The sequence below is a fragment of the Chlorocebus sabaeus genome, chromosome X (genome assembly GCF_047675955.1).
Source record: "Chlorocebus sabaeus isolate Y175 chromosome X, mChlSab1.0.hap1, whole genome shotgun sequence".
Classification (NCBI taxonomy): domain Eukaryota; kingdom Metazoa; phylum Chordata; class Mammalia; order Primates; family Cercopithecidae; genus Chlorocebus; species Chlorocebus sabaeus.
This window is the reverse complement of record NC_132933.1, coordinates 84622233-84639444: the sequence shown is the minus strand read 5'-3', so window position 1 is coordinate 84639444 and position 17212 is coordinate 84622233. Positions and strand designations below refer to the sequence as shown.

At 38.3% G+C, this 17212-nt stretch overlaps 1 protein-coding gene and 1 long non-coding RNA gene across 5 annotated transcripts in view; one reads left to right on the top strand and one right to left on the bottom strand.

The window, feature by feature from the left end:
* OPHN1 (oligophrenin 1) overlaps positions 1-17212 on the bottom strand; it is a 374614-nt gene that overhangs the window by 170147 nt on the left and 187255 nt on the right. For all 4 annotated transcript variants that reach the window (XM_073013604.1, XM_073013605.1, XM_073013603.1 and 1 more), the window contains exon 6: positions 7615-7716. In XM_073013604.1, the coding sequence (XP_072869705.1) occupies positions 7615-7716 (102 nt within the window). The remainder of the gene's footprint in view (positions 1-7614; positions 7717-17212) is intronic.
* LOC140710861 (uncharacterized) overlaps positions 14249-17212 on the top strand; it is a 41264-nt gene continuing 38300 nt past the window's right edge. The window contains exon 1 of the long non-coding RNA XR_012091959.1: positions 14249-14445. This is a non-coding gene — a long non-coding RNA (uncharacterized lncRNA). The remainder of the gene's footprint in view (positions 14446-17212) is intronic.

Sequence of the window (17212 nt, the reverse complement as noted above, 5' to 3'; positions counted from 1 at the left end):
ATAAAATACGAAATGTTAAGACATTTTGAATTAAATAAAAATGAAAACACAATTTAATATTTGTGGGCAATGAAAGCAGGGCTTAGAGAAATATTTATAGAATGAAATGCATATATTAGAACAGAAGAATGATCTATTATTAATAATCTACGCTTCCTTCTTAGGAAATTAGAAATAGAAGAATAAATCACATCCAAAGTAAACAGACAATAAGAAAAAATAAACATTAAAGAAGATATTGATGGGAGGTTCCAAGATGGCCGAATAGGAACATCTCCAGTCTACAGCTTCTAGCGTGAGTGACACAGAAGATGGGTGATTTCTGCATTTCTAACTGAGGTACTGGGTTCATCTCACTGGAGCTTGTTGGAGAGTGGGTGCAGCCCGTGGAGTGTGAGCTGAAGCAGGGCGGGGCATTGCCTCACCCTGGAAGAGCAAAGGGGTTAGAGAATTCCCTTTCCTAGCCAAGGGAAGCCACGACAGACAGTACTTGGAAAATCGGGACACTCCCACCATAATACTGCTCTTTTCCAACGGTCTTAGCAAACTGCACACCAGGAGATTATATCCCATTCCTGGCTCAGAGGGTCCCATGCCCATGGAGCCTCGCTCACTGCTAGGACAGCAGTCTGAGATCAAACTGCAAGACAGCAGCGAGGCTGGGGGAGGGTCGTCCACCATTACTGAGGCTTGAGTAGGTAAACAAAGCAGCCGGGAAGCTCGAACTGGATGGAGCCCACCACAGCTCAAGGAGGCTGCCTGCTCCACCTCTGGGGGCAGGGCATAGCTGAACAAAAGGTAGCAGAAACTTCTGCAGACTTAAAAACGTCCCTGTCTGACAGCTTTGAAGAGAGTAGTGGTTCTCCCAGCATGGAGTTTGAGATCTGAGAACAGACAGACTGCCTCCTCAAGTGGGTCCCTGACCCCCAAGTAGCCTAACTGGGAGACACCTCACAGTAGGGGCCGACTGATACCTCATACAGCTGGGTGCCCCTCTGAGATGAAGCTTCCAGAGGAAGGATCAGACAGCAATATTTGCTGTTCTGCAATGTTTGCTCTTCTGCAGCCTCTGCTGGTGATACCCAGACAAACAGCGTCTATAGTGGACCTCCAGCAAACTCCAACAGACCTGCAGCTGAGGGTCCTGTTAGAAGGAAAACTAACAAACAGAAAGGACATCCACACCAAAATCTCATCTGTATGTCACCATCATCAAAGACCAAAGGGAGATAAAAACACAAAGATGGGGAGAAACCAGAGCAGAAAAACTGAAAATTCTAAAAATCAGATCACCTCTTCTCCTCCAAAGGAAAACAGTTCCTCACCAGCAATGGAAAAAAGCTGGACGGAGAACGACTTCGACGAGTTGAGAGAAGAAGGCTTCAGAAGATCGGTAATAACAGACTTCTCCAAGCTAAAGGGGGATGTTTGAACCCATTGCAAAGAAGCTAAAAACCTTGAAGAAAGATTAGATGAACGGCTAACTAGAATAAACAGCATAGAGAAGACCTTAAATGACCTGATGGAACTGAAAACCATGGTACGAGAATTACATGATATATGCACAAGCTTCAGTAGCTGATTCAATGAAGTAGAAGAAAGGGTATCAGTGATTGAAGATCAAATGAATGAAATGAAGCGAGAAGAGAAGTTTAGAGAAAAAAGAGTAAAAAGAAACCAACAAAGCTTCCAAGAAATATGAGACTAAACGAAAAGACCAAATCTATGTCTGATTGGTGTACCTGAAAGTGAGAGGGAGAATGGAACCAAGCTGGAAAACACTCTGCAGGATACTGTCCAGAAGAACTTCCCCAACCTAGGAAGGCAGGCCAACATTCAAATTCAGGAAATACAGAGAATGCCACAAAGATACTCCTCAAGAAGAGCACCTCCAAGACACATAATTGTCAGATTCACCAAAGTTGAAATGAAGGAAAAAATGTTAAGAGCAGCCAGAGAGAAAGGTCGAGTTACCCACAAAGGGAAGCTCATCAGACTAACAGCAGATCTCTTGGCAGAAACTCTACAAGTCAAAAGAGAGTAGAGGCCAATATTCAACATTCTTAAAGAAAAGAATTTTCAACCCAGAATTTCATATCCAGCCAAACTAAGCTTCATAAGTGAAGGAGAAATAAAATTTTTCAAAGGCAAGCAAATGCTGAGAGACTCTGTCACCATCAGGCCTGCCTTACAAGAGCTCCTGAAGGAAGCACTAAACGTGGAAAGGAACAACTGGTATCAGTCACTGCAAAAACATGCCAAATCATAAAGACCATCGATGCTAGGAAGAAATTGCATCAACTAATGAGCAGAATAACCAGCTAACATCATAACGACAGGGTCAAATTCACACTTAACAATATTAACCTTAAATGTAAATGGGCTAAAAGCTCCAATTAGAAGACACAGACTGGCAAATTGGATAAAGAGTCAAGACCCATACTGAAAATGGCCATACTGCTCAAGGTAATTTATAGATTCAATGTCATCCCCATTAAGCTACCAATGACTTTCTTCACAGAATTGGGAAAAACTACTTTAAAGTTCATACAGAACCAAAAAAGAACCTGCATTGCCAAGACAATCCTAAGCCAAAAGAACAAAGCTGGAGGCATCACGCTACCTGATTTCAGACTATACTACAAGGGTACAGTAACCAAAACAGCATGGTACTGGTACCAAAACAGAAAGATAGACCAATGGAACAGAACAGAGCCCTCAGAAATAATACCACACATCTACAACCACCTGATCTTTGACAAACCTGACAAAAACAAGCAATGGGGAAAGGATTCCCTATTTAATAAATGGTGCTGGGAAAACTGGCTAGCCATATGGAGAAAGCTGAAACTGGATCCCTTCCTTACACCTTATACAAAAATTAATGCAAGATGGACTAAAGACTTAAATGTTAGACCTAAAACCATAAAAACCCTAGAAGAAAACCTAGACAATACCACTCAGGACATAGGCATGGGCAAGGACTTCATGACTAAAACACCAAAAGCAATGGCAACAAAAGCCAAAATTGACAAATGGAATCTAATTAAACTAAAGAGCTTCTGCACAGCAAAAGATACTATCATCAGAGTGAACAGGCCACCTACAGAATGGGAGAAAATTTTTGCAATCTACCCATCTGACAAAGGGCTAATATCCAGAATTTACAAAGAACTTAAACACATTTACAAGAAAAAATCAAACGACCCCATCAAAAAGTGGGCAAAGGATATGAACAAACACTTCTCGAAAGAAGACATTTATGCAGCCAACAGACACATGAAAAAATGCTCATCATCACTGGCTATCAGAGAAATGCAAATCAAAACCACAATGAGATACCATCTCACACCAGTTAGAATGGCGATCATTAAAAAGTCAGGAAACAACAGGTGCTGGAGAGGATGTGGAGAAATAGGAACACTTTTACACTGTTGGTGGAACTATAAACTAGTTCAACCATTGTGGAAGACAGTGTGACGATTCCTCAAGGATGTAGAACTAGAAGTACCATTTGACCTAGCCATCCCATTACTGGGTATATACCCAAAGAATTATAAATCATGCTGCTATAAAGACACATGCATACGTATGTTTATTGTGGCACTATTCACAATAGCAAAGACTTGGAACCAACCCAAATTTCCATCAATGATAGACTGGATGAAGAAAATGTGGCACATATATACCATGGAATACCATGCAGCCAGAAAAAAAGGATGAGTTCATGTCCTTTGTAGGGACATGGATGAAGCAGGAAACCATCATTCTCAGCAAACTATCACAAGGACAGAAAACCAAACACCACATGTTCTCAGTCATAGGTGAGAATTGAACAATGAGAACTCTTGGACACAGGGTGGGGAACATCATACACCGGAGCCTGACATAGGGTGGGGGAAGGGGAGTGGGATAGCATTAGGAGATATACCTAATGTAAATGATGAGCTAATGGGTGCAGCACACCAATATGGCACATGTATATATATGTAACAAACCTGCACGTTGTGCACATGTACCCTAGAACTTAAAGTATAATAATAAAAAAAAAGAAGATGATATCAATGAAATGAACAACAGGAAATCAACAAAACCAAAAAGCTGGTTCTTTGAAAAAAAATCAATAAAATTGTTAATATTTTAGCCACATTAAATAAGTAAGAAAGAGTAAATACACAAACAACTAGCATCAGAAATAAAAGAAGGAAAAAAATGAGATCCCGTCATTTGCAACAACATAAATGGAACTGAAAGTTATTTGTTAAGTCAAATAAGCCAGGTGCAAAAAGACAAGATCTTTAAGAGCAGAAGTATAAAACACTAATGAAAAAAATCAAAGGTCAAAATAAATGGAAAGATATTCCATGTACATATTAGGTTGGTGCAAAAGTAATTGTGATTTCTGCCATTACTTTTAATGGTACAACACAGAATAGTGACAAGGATGTGGAGCAACAGGAGCTATCATTCATTGTTGGTGGAAATAAAAACTGCTACAGCCAATTTGGAAGACAGTTTGGCAGTTTCTTACAACACTAGATAAAATCTTACCATATGATAGCAGTTGTATTCTTTGGTATTTACTCATCAAAATGTATATCCCTAAAAGCCTGCACACAATTATTTATCACAGCTTTAACAATTGCCAAAATTCAGAAGAAACCAAGAAGTCCTTCAATAGGCAAATGGATAAACTAACCGTGGTACAACCAGACAATGGTATATTATTCAGCCCTAAAAAGAAGTGAGTTATCAAGTCAAGAAAAGATATGGAGAAACCTTAAATGCATATTGCTAACTGAAAGAAGCCAATCAAAAAAAGGTTACAAACCATATGATTCCAACTATATGACATTTTGGAAAAGGCAAAAGCATGGAGTCCATAAAAAGATCAGTGGTGTCAGTGGTAGAGGTAGAAGGAGGGAGGGATAAAGTCCAGGGATTTTTAAGGCAGTGAAACTGTCCTGTACGATATGGTAATGCTGGATATATATTATCATATGTTTGTCAAAACCCACAGAATGTTTAATACATTGGCTCCTCAATTCTAACAAATGTATCACATGAATGCAAGATGATCCTAAAGGGGAAAATGAGAAACTGTGTGACGAGTAAGGGCATACAGAACTCTGTACTTACTATTTAATTTTCTGTAAACCTAAAACTTCTCTAAAGATGAAATCTAAATTTTTTGAAAGTGAGTAACTCAAGGTTCCCCTGCTCATTTTTTATTGAATAAGTAATAAAAGGACATCTACATTATAGCACCAAACACCTAGAACACTCCAGAAGCTGTCCTAGCAAAGTCTCCAATAGTTTGGATTGTGTCCAGGGTCCAGACGACCACCGCAAGTTTAATAATTCTTTAATAAATCCTTTTTGAGCAGGACTCAAAGGACTCACCAGAGTAGTACTTACAGCTAAGATTTATTTCAGTGAAAGCATACACAGCCGAATGAGCAAAGAGAAAAGGTGTCTGGGGCAAAATGCAGAGGAAGCTAGGTACAAGCTTCCAAAAGATCTCTCATTGTGGTGTCACCCAAGACACATTTAATTCTTCCTTCAACAAGTTATAACAACAGAGAGAAAATGTTGTCAGTCAGGGAAGCTCATAAGAGAATGAGTAGCCTAGGGTTTTATTGGGGGGCTAGTTACACAGGCACACTCTGCCCAGCACAACCAAAATTCAAGAATACCAGAAGAAAAAGGTGTTCAACATAAGCCACATTGTTTGCACAACCAGGCTTGGCACAGTCAGCCATTCTTACCCATTAAGGGAAACTTCTAAATCAATGTTGGGAGCTGTTTAACAGTGAAGTTCCCAGATGCCATCCAAGGGCTAATTTTGTAAACAGGTCTTTGTAAGCACAGCAGTCTCAGGCCTGTTGACTGTTTTCTGCACAGAAACCGTGACACAGAATAGATAGAAAAGGAAAAAAACAAAAATGGGCAAAAGGAAAATGATAGAAGATCCCAGACTTAATTCTAGTTTATGGAAGGAAAGTAGTCCTTCTCCTTTGTAATACTAACTCCATCCACGACTAAGGTTTTTGGGTTTTTTTTCTTTTTTGAGACAGAGTTTCGTTCTTGTCACCCAGGCTGGAGTGCAATGGCGTGATCTCGGCTCAGTGCAACCTCCGCCTCCCGGGTTCAAGCGATTCTCCCGCCTTAGCCTCCCAAGTAATTGAGATTACAGACATGCACCACTACGCCCAGCTAATTTTGTAATTTTAGTAGAGCTGGGGTTTCGCCATGTTGGCCAGGCTGGTTGCAAACTCCTGACCTCAAGTGATTCACATGCCTTGGCTTCCCAAAATGCTGGAATTACAGGCATGAGCCACTGCACACAGCCACCCTGAGGCTCTTGACCTATTACCTTCAAGCACCTCAGATGATGTGATGGATATCTATGAAACCAGTTATCAGGAGGTGAGCTCCAGTTCTGCCACAATCTGTGTGACCACAGACAAGATGACAGTTCCTGCCTATGATATTATTCCATCAGATATCTCTTTTCATATTTGAATCTTTAAAATCTCCATTATTACTGAATCTTTCATTGAACATATAGACCCCTTCTTCCATTAGAAAAATTCTCAATCCGTATATTCTTTCTTTTCCTTCCGTGGTGCCTCTCTTATGGCTCTGACACTTTCCCCTAGATCATTTCCTAGATCAACCGTTTCCTAAACTGGTTATCCTGCTTATAGTCTCTCCCTGATCTAATTCACCCTACAACCTATGCCAGTTTGAGATTCCTAAAATAGAATTCTACTTATGTCCCTTCCATCCTTTGGGCCATTGGTCTCTGTTTGAAAGGTCCATTCCTCCATTTTCACCTGTCAAACACTTTACCTATTTTTTAATGACCACATCAAATTAGAAGGGCAACATTCTTCCACAAAGGAAATCCCCCACATCCAAACATAAGTCTTCTATTCTCATTTCATACTTCCAACAAAAGCACCATATATACACATTAAAGTGTGTAAAAAATTCTATTAGTATAAGAGTAATGTGTTTTCTTATTTAGTAGCCCAACAGTAAGATGCAGAAGGGCAGGAACCATGTCTTATTGTTTCTGTAGTCGTGTTGCATCCTGTACAGTTCCTGAGTTCCTGGCATGTGGTAGGGTCTCACTGAATGGCAGCTTATTTTAACTGAAGCCACTGCAAGTCCCAGGTAAGCAGTAGTCCCACAACAGGACACTCCCTAACCCCCCACCAAAAAAAAAAAAAAATAGGTTATAGAATATCTCAGGGAAAAAAAGTAGATCTGTTTCTGATCTCTACCAAATACAACACTAGTTTAACTTTATCCTCACATGGATTTTGGACTTGCAATTGAAAGGGACTCTTGACTCCTCTTCTTACAGATAATGGAATGAGGCAAAGAGAGAAGTATCCTATCCAAGGTCACACCCTGAGTTAGTGGAAGAGCTGGCTTAGTACTCAGGGCTTCTGAGTCTCAGGCCACAGTTTTGACTACAAGTGCTACTATCACATGAGGTTCCCTGCTAAGACAAGGTATGGGAAAAGCCTTGCAGTACAAAATTCACACTGTTTCTAAGGCATAGCTAGCAATGAAAGGCAGGGGCAGGCTTTGTGAACATACCTCTTGTAACTGAGATTCTTTCTTTTTTGAAGACAGGTGTAAGTGCCGATCCAGTAAAGAATAAAACCTCTCACCATCCTTTTCAAATTTCTTTTTCCGCTCCTAAAGGTGGGAGAGAAGGGCAAAGATTAAATGTCTGCAGTTGTAACTCTGTCTGCTTAGAAAGGAGAATGAAGGAGATAGTGTCAGCTTTCAGGTGGTCAATCCCTCTAGCTCCCGGGAAGGAAAAAAAAAGCAACAGAGAATTAGCTTTGCATCGGTCTCAGCAGTTTCAACTTCCGGAAATATAACCCCAAACCATTCTGCCTGCAGAAATGGCAGTCCCTATTTTTACAGCTGAAAGCTATGGAAGCTACTCCTCAAAGAATGATACCTTAAAAGGGCCTGTGCGGTAGATATCTTTTCTTCTCTCCAATATTTTTCACATACATTAACCACTCATTCAAATTTTCTTACAAAGGAAGAAGACGTAACACAAAAGTGAAGTAAATATATATCATGAAAAGGTTAATCTACAATGCACTTAGACAGCTAATAATAAGTAAAACATTTCCAAAGAAATGGGAACCTGGGATTATCTCTTTTTAATGAATTAGTTGGTATTATTTAAGCACTTCACTCCAAAAAGCTGATATTAAAAACAGAGACAAAAAAAATCCTGGAAAGTTTAACTAGAAAGCAAGGGTTGCAAAGATTTGTGGCAGATGAAGGACTCAGCCTTTACTCTTCTCGAGTATTAAATTTAATTAAGTTCTCTGCTGCTCAGCACAACTGGAAGAAACACAGCATCTAAAGTAGCACTAACAATGTTCCTTTGTCACAGACTAATGCTGACACTCTGCCATTCTCTTAGCACCATGCTGGAAAATCAATGTAAATGGCTTGTGTTGTCTCATGGGAAATTCAAAATCACTGAGCACCTGCAATGTGCCAGGTAGTAGAAGAGGCACAGCAGGGGACCACAAATAAAAGAAAAAAAAAATTCACCCATGGTTTATTGCTACAAGCAATCTGTTGCTGGGCAGGAAGCTAGGACAGAGCTGAGTGACCTGTGACATATAAGAAATGTGCTTTTGGCCAGGCGCAGTGGCTCACTCCTGTAATGCCAGCACTTTGGGAGGCCGAGGTGGGCGGATCACCTGAGGTCAGGAGTTTGAGACCAGCCTAGCCAACATGGTGAAATCCCATCTCTATTAAAAATACAAAAAAAAAAAAGAGAGAGAGAGAAAAAAAATTGGCTGGGCATGGTGGTGTGTGCCTGTAATCCCAGCTACTTGGGAGGCTGAGGCCTACATCAGGCCAGGCACTATGATAGACACTTAAAATCTATTATCTCATTTAGACTTTACAGCCCTGAGAAGCAGATATTGTAAAGGAAATTAAGGTTCAAATAAGGTGAACTAACATCCAAGATCACAGTCCATGTAGCCCAGATTATCATGGGTGGAATAACATTCATGGGGTTTATAAATAATCAGAACGTCTTAGGAATACAACTCGAGAAGTTCCATAACCCAACCCTAACTCAGATACCAAAACAGGAGGTAGACATTTTCACACAAAACATAGGAAGGACAAACTGTTCCTTCAGCTGTTGAATCAATTTAAAGTACCAATTAATTGAGAAAAGCATGAGCCAGAAAACTTTACTGCCTCCACCAAGGACAATAAGATTCTGTAGAATACGTTCTCCTTCAATTCAATTTTTAAATTAAAAACTGAAATATAATTCTCATATCATAAAACTCATCCTTTTAAAGTGTACAATTACAATTCAGGGGTTTTTAGCATATTCACAAAGCTGTGCAACCACTGCTGTTATCTAATTCCAAAATATTTTCATCACCCCAAAAAGAAATCTTAATCACATTAGTAGTCACTTTCCATTCCCCATTCTACCCACCTTCAAAAATCCACAGTCTACATTCATCTCTATGGATTTTCCCATTCTACACCTTTCATATTAACTGGAATCTGCACTATAGTCTTTGGTGACGGGCTTCTTACACTTACATAATGTTTTCAAGGGTCATCCATATTGTAGCATGTATTGGTACTCCATTCCTTTTTATGACTGAAGAGTATTTGACTGTATGGATGTACTACGTTTTCTTTATTCTTTTGCAAGTAAATATCCGATAGTCCCAGCACCATTTATTCAAAAGAGTATTCTTTCCCAATTGATCGCTTTTAACATCTTTGTAAATCATCATTGAACCATAAATGTTTGTTTCTGGACTCTCAGTTCTATTCTATTGATCTATATGTCTATCTTTATGTCAGCACCACACTGTCTTGATTACTGTGGCTTTGTAGTAAGTTTTCTTTTGTTTTCTTTTGGGACGGAGTTTCACTCTTGTTGCCCAGGCTGGAATGCAGTGGCATGATCTTGGCTCACAGCAACCTCCACCTCCTGGGTTCAAGAGATTCTCCTGCCTCACCCTCCCAAGTAACTGAGATTACAGGCATGTGCCACTACACCCAGCTAATTTTGTATTTTTAGTAGACACGGGGTTTCACCATGTTGACCAGGCCGGTCTTGAACTCCTGACCTCAGGTAATCCACCCGCCTCAGCCTCCCAAAATATTGGAATTACAGGCATGAGCCACAACGCCTGGCCTGTACTAAGTTTCGAAATGTAAAAATTTGCCTTTGACATTTTTTTCTATTCCAGTCCTTTCCATTTCTATGTGGATATTAGGATCATCTTATCAATTTGGGTGAAATGGCCACCTGGAATTTTGATAGGGCTTGCAATGAATCTGTAGATCAACTTGATGAGTAATGCCATCTTAACAATATTAAGGCTTTCAATTCATGAACACAGCTTGTCTTTCTATTGATTTAGGGCTTCTTTAATTTATTTCAATGATGTTTTGTAGTTTTCAGCATATAAGTCTTGCACATCTTTTGTTAAATTTATACCTAAATATTTTAATCATTTTGATTAAATCAGATTGTTTTCTTAATGTTCACATTATTAATGTCAATAGAAATACAATTTTATTCCAAAGTAGATAGAAATAAAATTTATTTTTACATACTGATCCTGTATCCTACACAATGTTGTTGAACTCCTTCATTAGTTCTGTGTGTGTGTGTGTGTGTGTGTGTGTGTGTGTGTGTGTTCCTTAGGATTTTCTATATACAACATGAAGTCATCTGCAAATAGAGATAGATTTACTTCTTTCCAATCTTGGCTAAATATGCTAACTGGAACTTCCAGTGCAATGTTGAATCAAAGTGAAGAGAGTAGACATCCTTATTTTGTTCTTTACCATAGAGGAAAAGATTTTAGTCTTTCCTTTATGTGTGATGTTAACTTCTAGTTTTGGTTATAGCTGCCATCAACTAGGTTGAAGAAGTTCCCTTGAATTCCTAGTTTGTTCCATATATTTATCAGAAAAGGGTGTTGAATCTTGTCAAATGATTTTTCTAGGTCTATGGAGATGTTCATATCTTTTTGTTGTTTAATCTATTAATATCTATGTATATTGCATGTAATAATCTATGTGTATTACACTGATTTTTCAGACATTAAATCAACCATGCACTTCTAGGATAAATGGTTATGGTATATAATTATTTGTATATGCTGTTGTATTTAATTTGCTAGGTTGAGGATTTTTGTGTCTATATTTGTAAAGGATATTGGTTTATAGTTCTAATTTCTTGTATCTGGCTTTGCTTTAAGAGTAATACGTATAGCAAAGTATCAGAATCATAGAATGAGTTGGGAGGTGTTTCCTCCTCCTTTATTTTGTAATATTTGTTAAGGGTTAGTGTGAATTATTTAAGCAATTAGTGGAATACACCAGTGAGGCCATCTTACTCTGGACTTCTCTTCCTGCAAAGCTCTTTGATTCATAGGTCAACAGCATCATTTGTTATAGGTCTATTCAGATTTTCTATTTCTTTGTAAGCCCACTTATAATTAATTCTACTAAGGTTAACCAGCAATAACCATAGCCTACTGCTTCTGAGACATCCCAACATGAGTTCAAAAGTACTTTCATTCTAGGATCAATTTCACTGAAAGTGCCAAATGTAGGAGAAGCTCTTAGCTTATCAAGAGTCAGTTTCCACGTTCAGGAAAAACGCTGCACCAACAGACTTGTTGACCTCGTGGAGAAGGGGAAGGAAATTCTACTTCTGGAAAACACATATTTGCCAAGCAGTATGAGGTTCTTTATTATACATTATTTAATTGAAATTTTCACATTAACTCTGATTGCTAGGTTTAACGTTCAAATTTTTTCTTATGTCATAGTAATTTATACAGTTCTATAAGGAATCAGAGAGTAAAGAGAGGAAATAAAGCCTGAGAACTTGGTTGCATCATCACACTCATAAGGTACAAATGATCACTTAATAAATATTTGAAGCTTAAGGTATTTTATAGAAGTTTTTCTTTAATCAAATAAGCATCTAGTTCCATGTACTTGGTTAAAACAAGCAACAATCCTCTGTCCTTCTTCTATTTCCCCTTTCCCAGAAACATCAACTTTGATTTATTTATGTTCATTCTTCTAGTATTTACTTCCATAACTTTAGTGTCTTTAAATGAATTTTTTAAATAGCTATTTCTTAATTTTTAGTACTTACGCATTACCTATTAACTTCCCAGTATGAAAGATGAAGATTTAGCTCTCTTTACTCTTCCTGTCTCATTATAACCACCAGCACCAACATCAATTTCCTCTACACACACTTCCTTTCCTCTCATACTCCCAATATGCTTTTATGAAAATTATGGTTTCATCTATATTCAGTATTTACACTATTATTGCTATCCAAACACTATTTATAGCTGATTCATATAGCACAGTATGATGAATCTTAATTTTCTATACAACTTTTTATATTCCCTGAAGTTAGTAATTGCCTTTTATTATTGAGTCTTTAGGATTCTCCACTACGATTAGGATTGTTCTTGGATTTCTCCATTGCCATCTTAAGATCTGGCTTTGCTACAACTGGTAAGTAACATGTCATTCATCTATTTTCATTCTAGTTTGTAAAGTTGTGTTGTAATGTTGCTTCTTCCATTGATCCTGTTCTTGTGGGTCTTTAAATTTTATTTAAAGAGTCTGTTTACAATACTTTCGGTCAGGTTTCCTGATAGAGTATAATTCAATTTCCAGGTTTGGTCTATTATTTTTACCTGGATATCAGTTATGACCTTTTCTTATCTTACTTTTTATTCTAAAAATTATGAAAACAATACCTGTTTGAAGTGAAATAAGTTTAAACAATTCAGAAGTATACAGCTTGTAAAAAGTGAAAATCTTATCCTATTGCCAAGCCTACTGTATACAGGTAACCACTATTAAACATTTTGCCTTGTTTCTTTTCTGAGTGTGAGATAGGATTTTATTACCTCCACTTTGTAAAGGAGACACCAAAGGCTGACATACGTTAACAATTTAAGTGTCCCTGAGCATTCAAATGATTTGAGTAGGATCTTGGGCCAAGGTAATCGGGTTAGAAAGAGAAATCTAAGCAGACAATCCAAATCTAAATTTGTGAAGAAGAGTATCAAATTTTAGCTATTCAGATTAGCTATTCTTTAAGATGTGATGTCTCAATCGAGTATACAAGTAGGTTTAAAACAATCTAATTTGTGGTTTTCCCACTACTCCTTCCCACAAGTGGCAATTAATAGGAATTACATATCTTAGTATGAAATTTGCTTTAGGTAAGTAAGAGGATACAGTGCTCATGTTTTCAACTTGGTTTCCTTGCCCTTAGCCTATTTTCTATTAATCAAACATTCTAATTCTTTGTAGCCTTCTAGTGTTGTACTACTTGATAATGGGTATTCTATATGATCCAAACAAATAGGAGAACTCTGATATTTTTAAAAATATCTCTTCCTCCTTAAATATTGATCAAAGAGTGGGCCACATCTAACATTTACTATCTACTGACAAGACATGTCCCAGAAATAAAGTTACTAGCTTTATGACAGATCACAGATTCTTATGATAGACAAGCCAAAGGCTATCCTTTGGCAAAGAGCCTCAGAATGAGATGAGTGAATTCTCTTATGCGTGGCAAAAGCAACCTACTATTCAAGTTTTCTCTAACAAGAGCGCCTATTTTTGTCATTCAAATTAAAAGTGGCCTAAAATATCTGTAATTTAAATATCATGCAAAAACCAGTCAATATGTTATCTGGATGGCTAACCTTCCATATCCCCCATGACAAAATGATAATAATGACTGAATGATCCTTAGTAGCAATTCTTAAATCCCGCAAGGCAGAAATGTTAAAAGAAAGTAGAGTTAGAACATACACTGTGGCACTTTTTTCCATAACCAGGAAGGATTTTTCCCCAGACTGAAAATGAAAACATAAGAAGAGAGTTCCATTCTTAGAAGGATGGTTGCTCGGTAAGATATGTTGACTCTGGGCTAAAATTCTAAAATGCTGGACAAAATCTGTTTTAATCTTTTAAAACTAATTAATAAATTAGTTTTTAATCTTTTAAAACTAATTAATAAATTAGTTTTTAATCTTTTAAAACTAATTAATAAATTAGTTTTTAATCTTTTAAAACTAATTAATAAATTAGTTTTTAATCTTTTAAAACTAATTAATAAATGGCACAAAAGCAAGACCTGTACAGAGCCCTTATAACAAAGTGAAATGAGCAGCCCTGGGAAGGCATTATCCTTGAAGGTTTCATCAGCTCCCTGGAGACCTTGAACTTCCACTTAGATGATCACATGGGGAGGAGGTCACAGGACACAAACAAACTTTGAGTTTTGCCTTTCACTTCTAGGCCCTTCATCCACCTGGAAGTCACCATTGTTTGTGATGTTAGGTAGGTATCCAGTTTTATATTTCTCTATATAGAGATTGATTATTCCTATAATCACCTATGAATTTTTCCACTCCCCATTAATTTGGAGCGCGATTTTTATTTTATATTAAATTAATATGTGATTTTGAACTCCAGCTATCTATTCTGTTTGACTAGCCTTCTGTTTGAGGACCAATATCCGACTGTTTTCACTCCACTGACTTTGTAATATGTGTGCTGCCTGGTAGAGAAAATCTCCCTTCTTTTGTCTTTTTTTAAAGGTTAACTTAGCTATTTGTGCATATTCAGCTAAAAATCCAACTAAACTTTAATTTATAGATTAATTAGAGGAGAATTAACATCTGTATAATATTAATGAAATCCATTTGAAAACAGGAAAGGTCTAGAATTTATTTAGATTTTCTTCCATGTCCTTTACTAGACTTTAATGCTTTTCTCCATAGAGATCTTGTATATTTTTAAAAAATAATTTCTTCATATTTTAGTTTTTACTGCTAATGTGAATGATATTGAAACAGGAAAAGTTCCCTTATCCCCTTCAAAGGGCATGAGACGGGTGTGGCTCGCTTCTTCGGTGCCCCTCTGCTCAAACCTCTAGGGGGCGCATGCAGATGGGCAGGTTGTGGGGCATGTGGGCTTTAACCCCAAGGCAGCATCTAGGGGCAAATGCTTACAGTTCCTTAAGCCCCAGTGGGCGTGTGCTACAGTGTGCTCTTTTAGTTTTGTTGTCTATACGAAACTCGTGTTAATCAGCTCAATTAGACCCTCTGCCTTATCACAAGGACAGAGTGCTTTCTGTATCCCGGGTTCTTGCCTTGGTGTACCGAAAAAATCAGATCACATGTGGGACTGGAGAATGAGTGCAAGGTTTTACTGAATGATGCAAGTAGCTCTCAGCAGATGGATGGGGAGCCAGGAGGGGGATGGAGTGGGAATGTGGTTTCCCCAGGAGTCAGGCCACTCAGCGGCCGAGCTCTCCCGCTCTCCTCTGACCGCCCTCGGCTGAACTCAGCATCTTCCTGCCATATATGGCCTGCTGGTATCTGCTGGTGTCTGCAGGTGTCCTGCTGGTGTCTCTTGGTGTCTGCTGGTGTCCTACTGGTTCTGCCGGTGTCCTGCTGGCATCTGCTGGTGTCTGCTGATGCATTCTTCCGCCTGTGTGTTCCTCTTGTTGTCCAGCCACTTGTGTCTCTGCCCACTAGGGTCTTGGGGTTTTTATAGGCACAGGATGGGGGCATGGCAGGCCAGGGTGGTCTTGGAAAATGTAACATTTTGGCATGAAAACAGAAATGCCTGTCCTCACCTAGGTCTGAGCGCACAGGCCCAGGGGTGGAGCCCTAGCCAGGGACCCGGCCTTTCTCTTCCCAGCACTTGTCTACTCCCTTCCCGTATCAACATGACTTATCACATTTACTGGTTACTTATTGCACGTGTTAAAAATAATATTAACTTTGGCAAATTACTCATGTAATTACCAGTCTGGTGAATTTCTTATTAGTCCTTATAAAGTTTACTGATGCTGCTGATTTTCCCAGTTATATAATTATATCATCTGCAAATAACACCATGCTGTTTTGTAGTGTTTTTCAAATAGTAACCGATTTCATGTCTTTCCTTCCCATCTTTGTGCACTTATTTAATTATCATTTTTTTTTTCCTTTTCTTCTTCTTTTTTTTTTTTTAGAAGGAGTCTCACTCCCAGGCTGGAGTGCAGTGGCACAATCTCGCCTCACTGCAACCTCTGCCTCCCGGGTTCAAGCAATTCTTCTGCCTCAGCCTCCCAAGTAGCTGAAACTACAGGCACCAGCCACCATGTCTGGCTCATTTTTTGTATTTTTAGAGGAGATGAGTTTTTGCCAGGTTGGCCAGGCAGATGTCAAACTCCTGACCTCAGGTGATCTGCTCACCTAGGTCTCGCAAAGTGCTGGGATTACCAGCATGAGCCACCACGCCCGGCCAATTTTCATTCTAATAGTATTGGTGAGGCTCTCCAGTACCGGGTTAAACAATAGTAGACGAACACATATTTTTCTCTTGTTCTCCATTGTAAGATAATGATAATAGCTCACTGCAGCCCTGAATTCCTGGGCTCAAGAGATCCTCCCGCCTCAGCTTCCTGACTAGCTAGGAATACAGGCATGTACTACATCCAGCCGTAAGATGAACATACTTAAAGTTTCTCCATTTAGTATAATGTTTGCCATAGGTTATCATATAAATATTATTTACTTAAGTAATTTTCCTGCAATTCTAGGTTGATTACAATAAGCACATGATTTTTCTCCTTTACAGTAATAATGAAAGGATTTGAACCGACTCATTTCTAAGGTCAAATTTTTTTTGGACAACTTTTTCTGAGTGAGTAAAGGGGAGGGGAAGTATGAATTCCATTTCAAAATCTTTAATATATATCCGTCTACTCAAAGTCTCAATTTTTCCTTTTGCCAGTTTTTGGCCATTTACATTTTTCTAGGAATTTACCTCATCTCTTTTTTCAAATGTATTATAATTCTTTCGTCTTTTTAACACATCTGTTGTGTCTGTAATATTTCATTTATTTTACTCTATATTCTGTACTGTGTTTGTTTGCATCTTCCTGCCAGTCTACCTTGTTAATCCTTTCAATAACTAATTTTTGGCTTTGTTAATTACCTCTACCATTTTTTATTGTTATAGCTGTTTTTTAATTTATTTGACTTCTGCCCTTAAGTCTTATATGTCCAGCTGTTTTGTCACTTTGGGTAGGTTTTGTTGTTATAAATCTTTT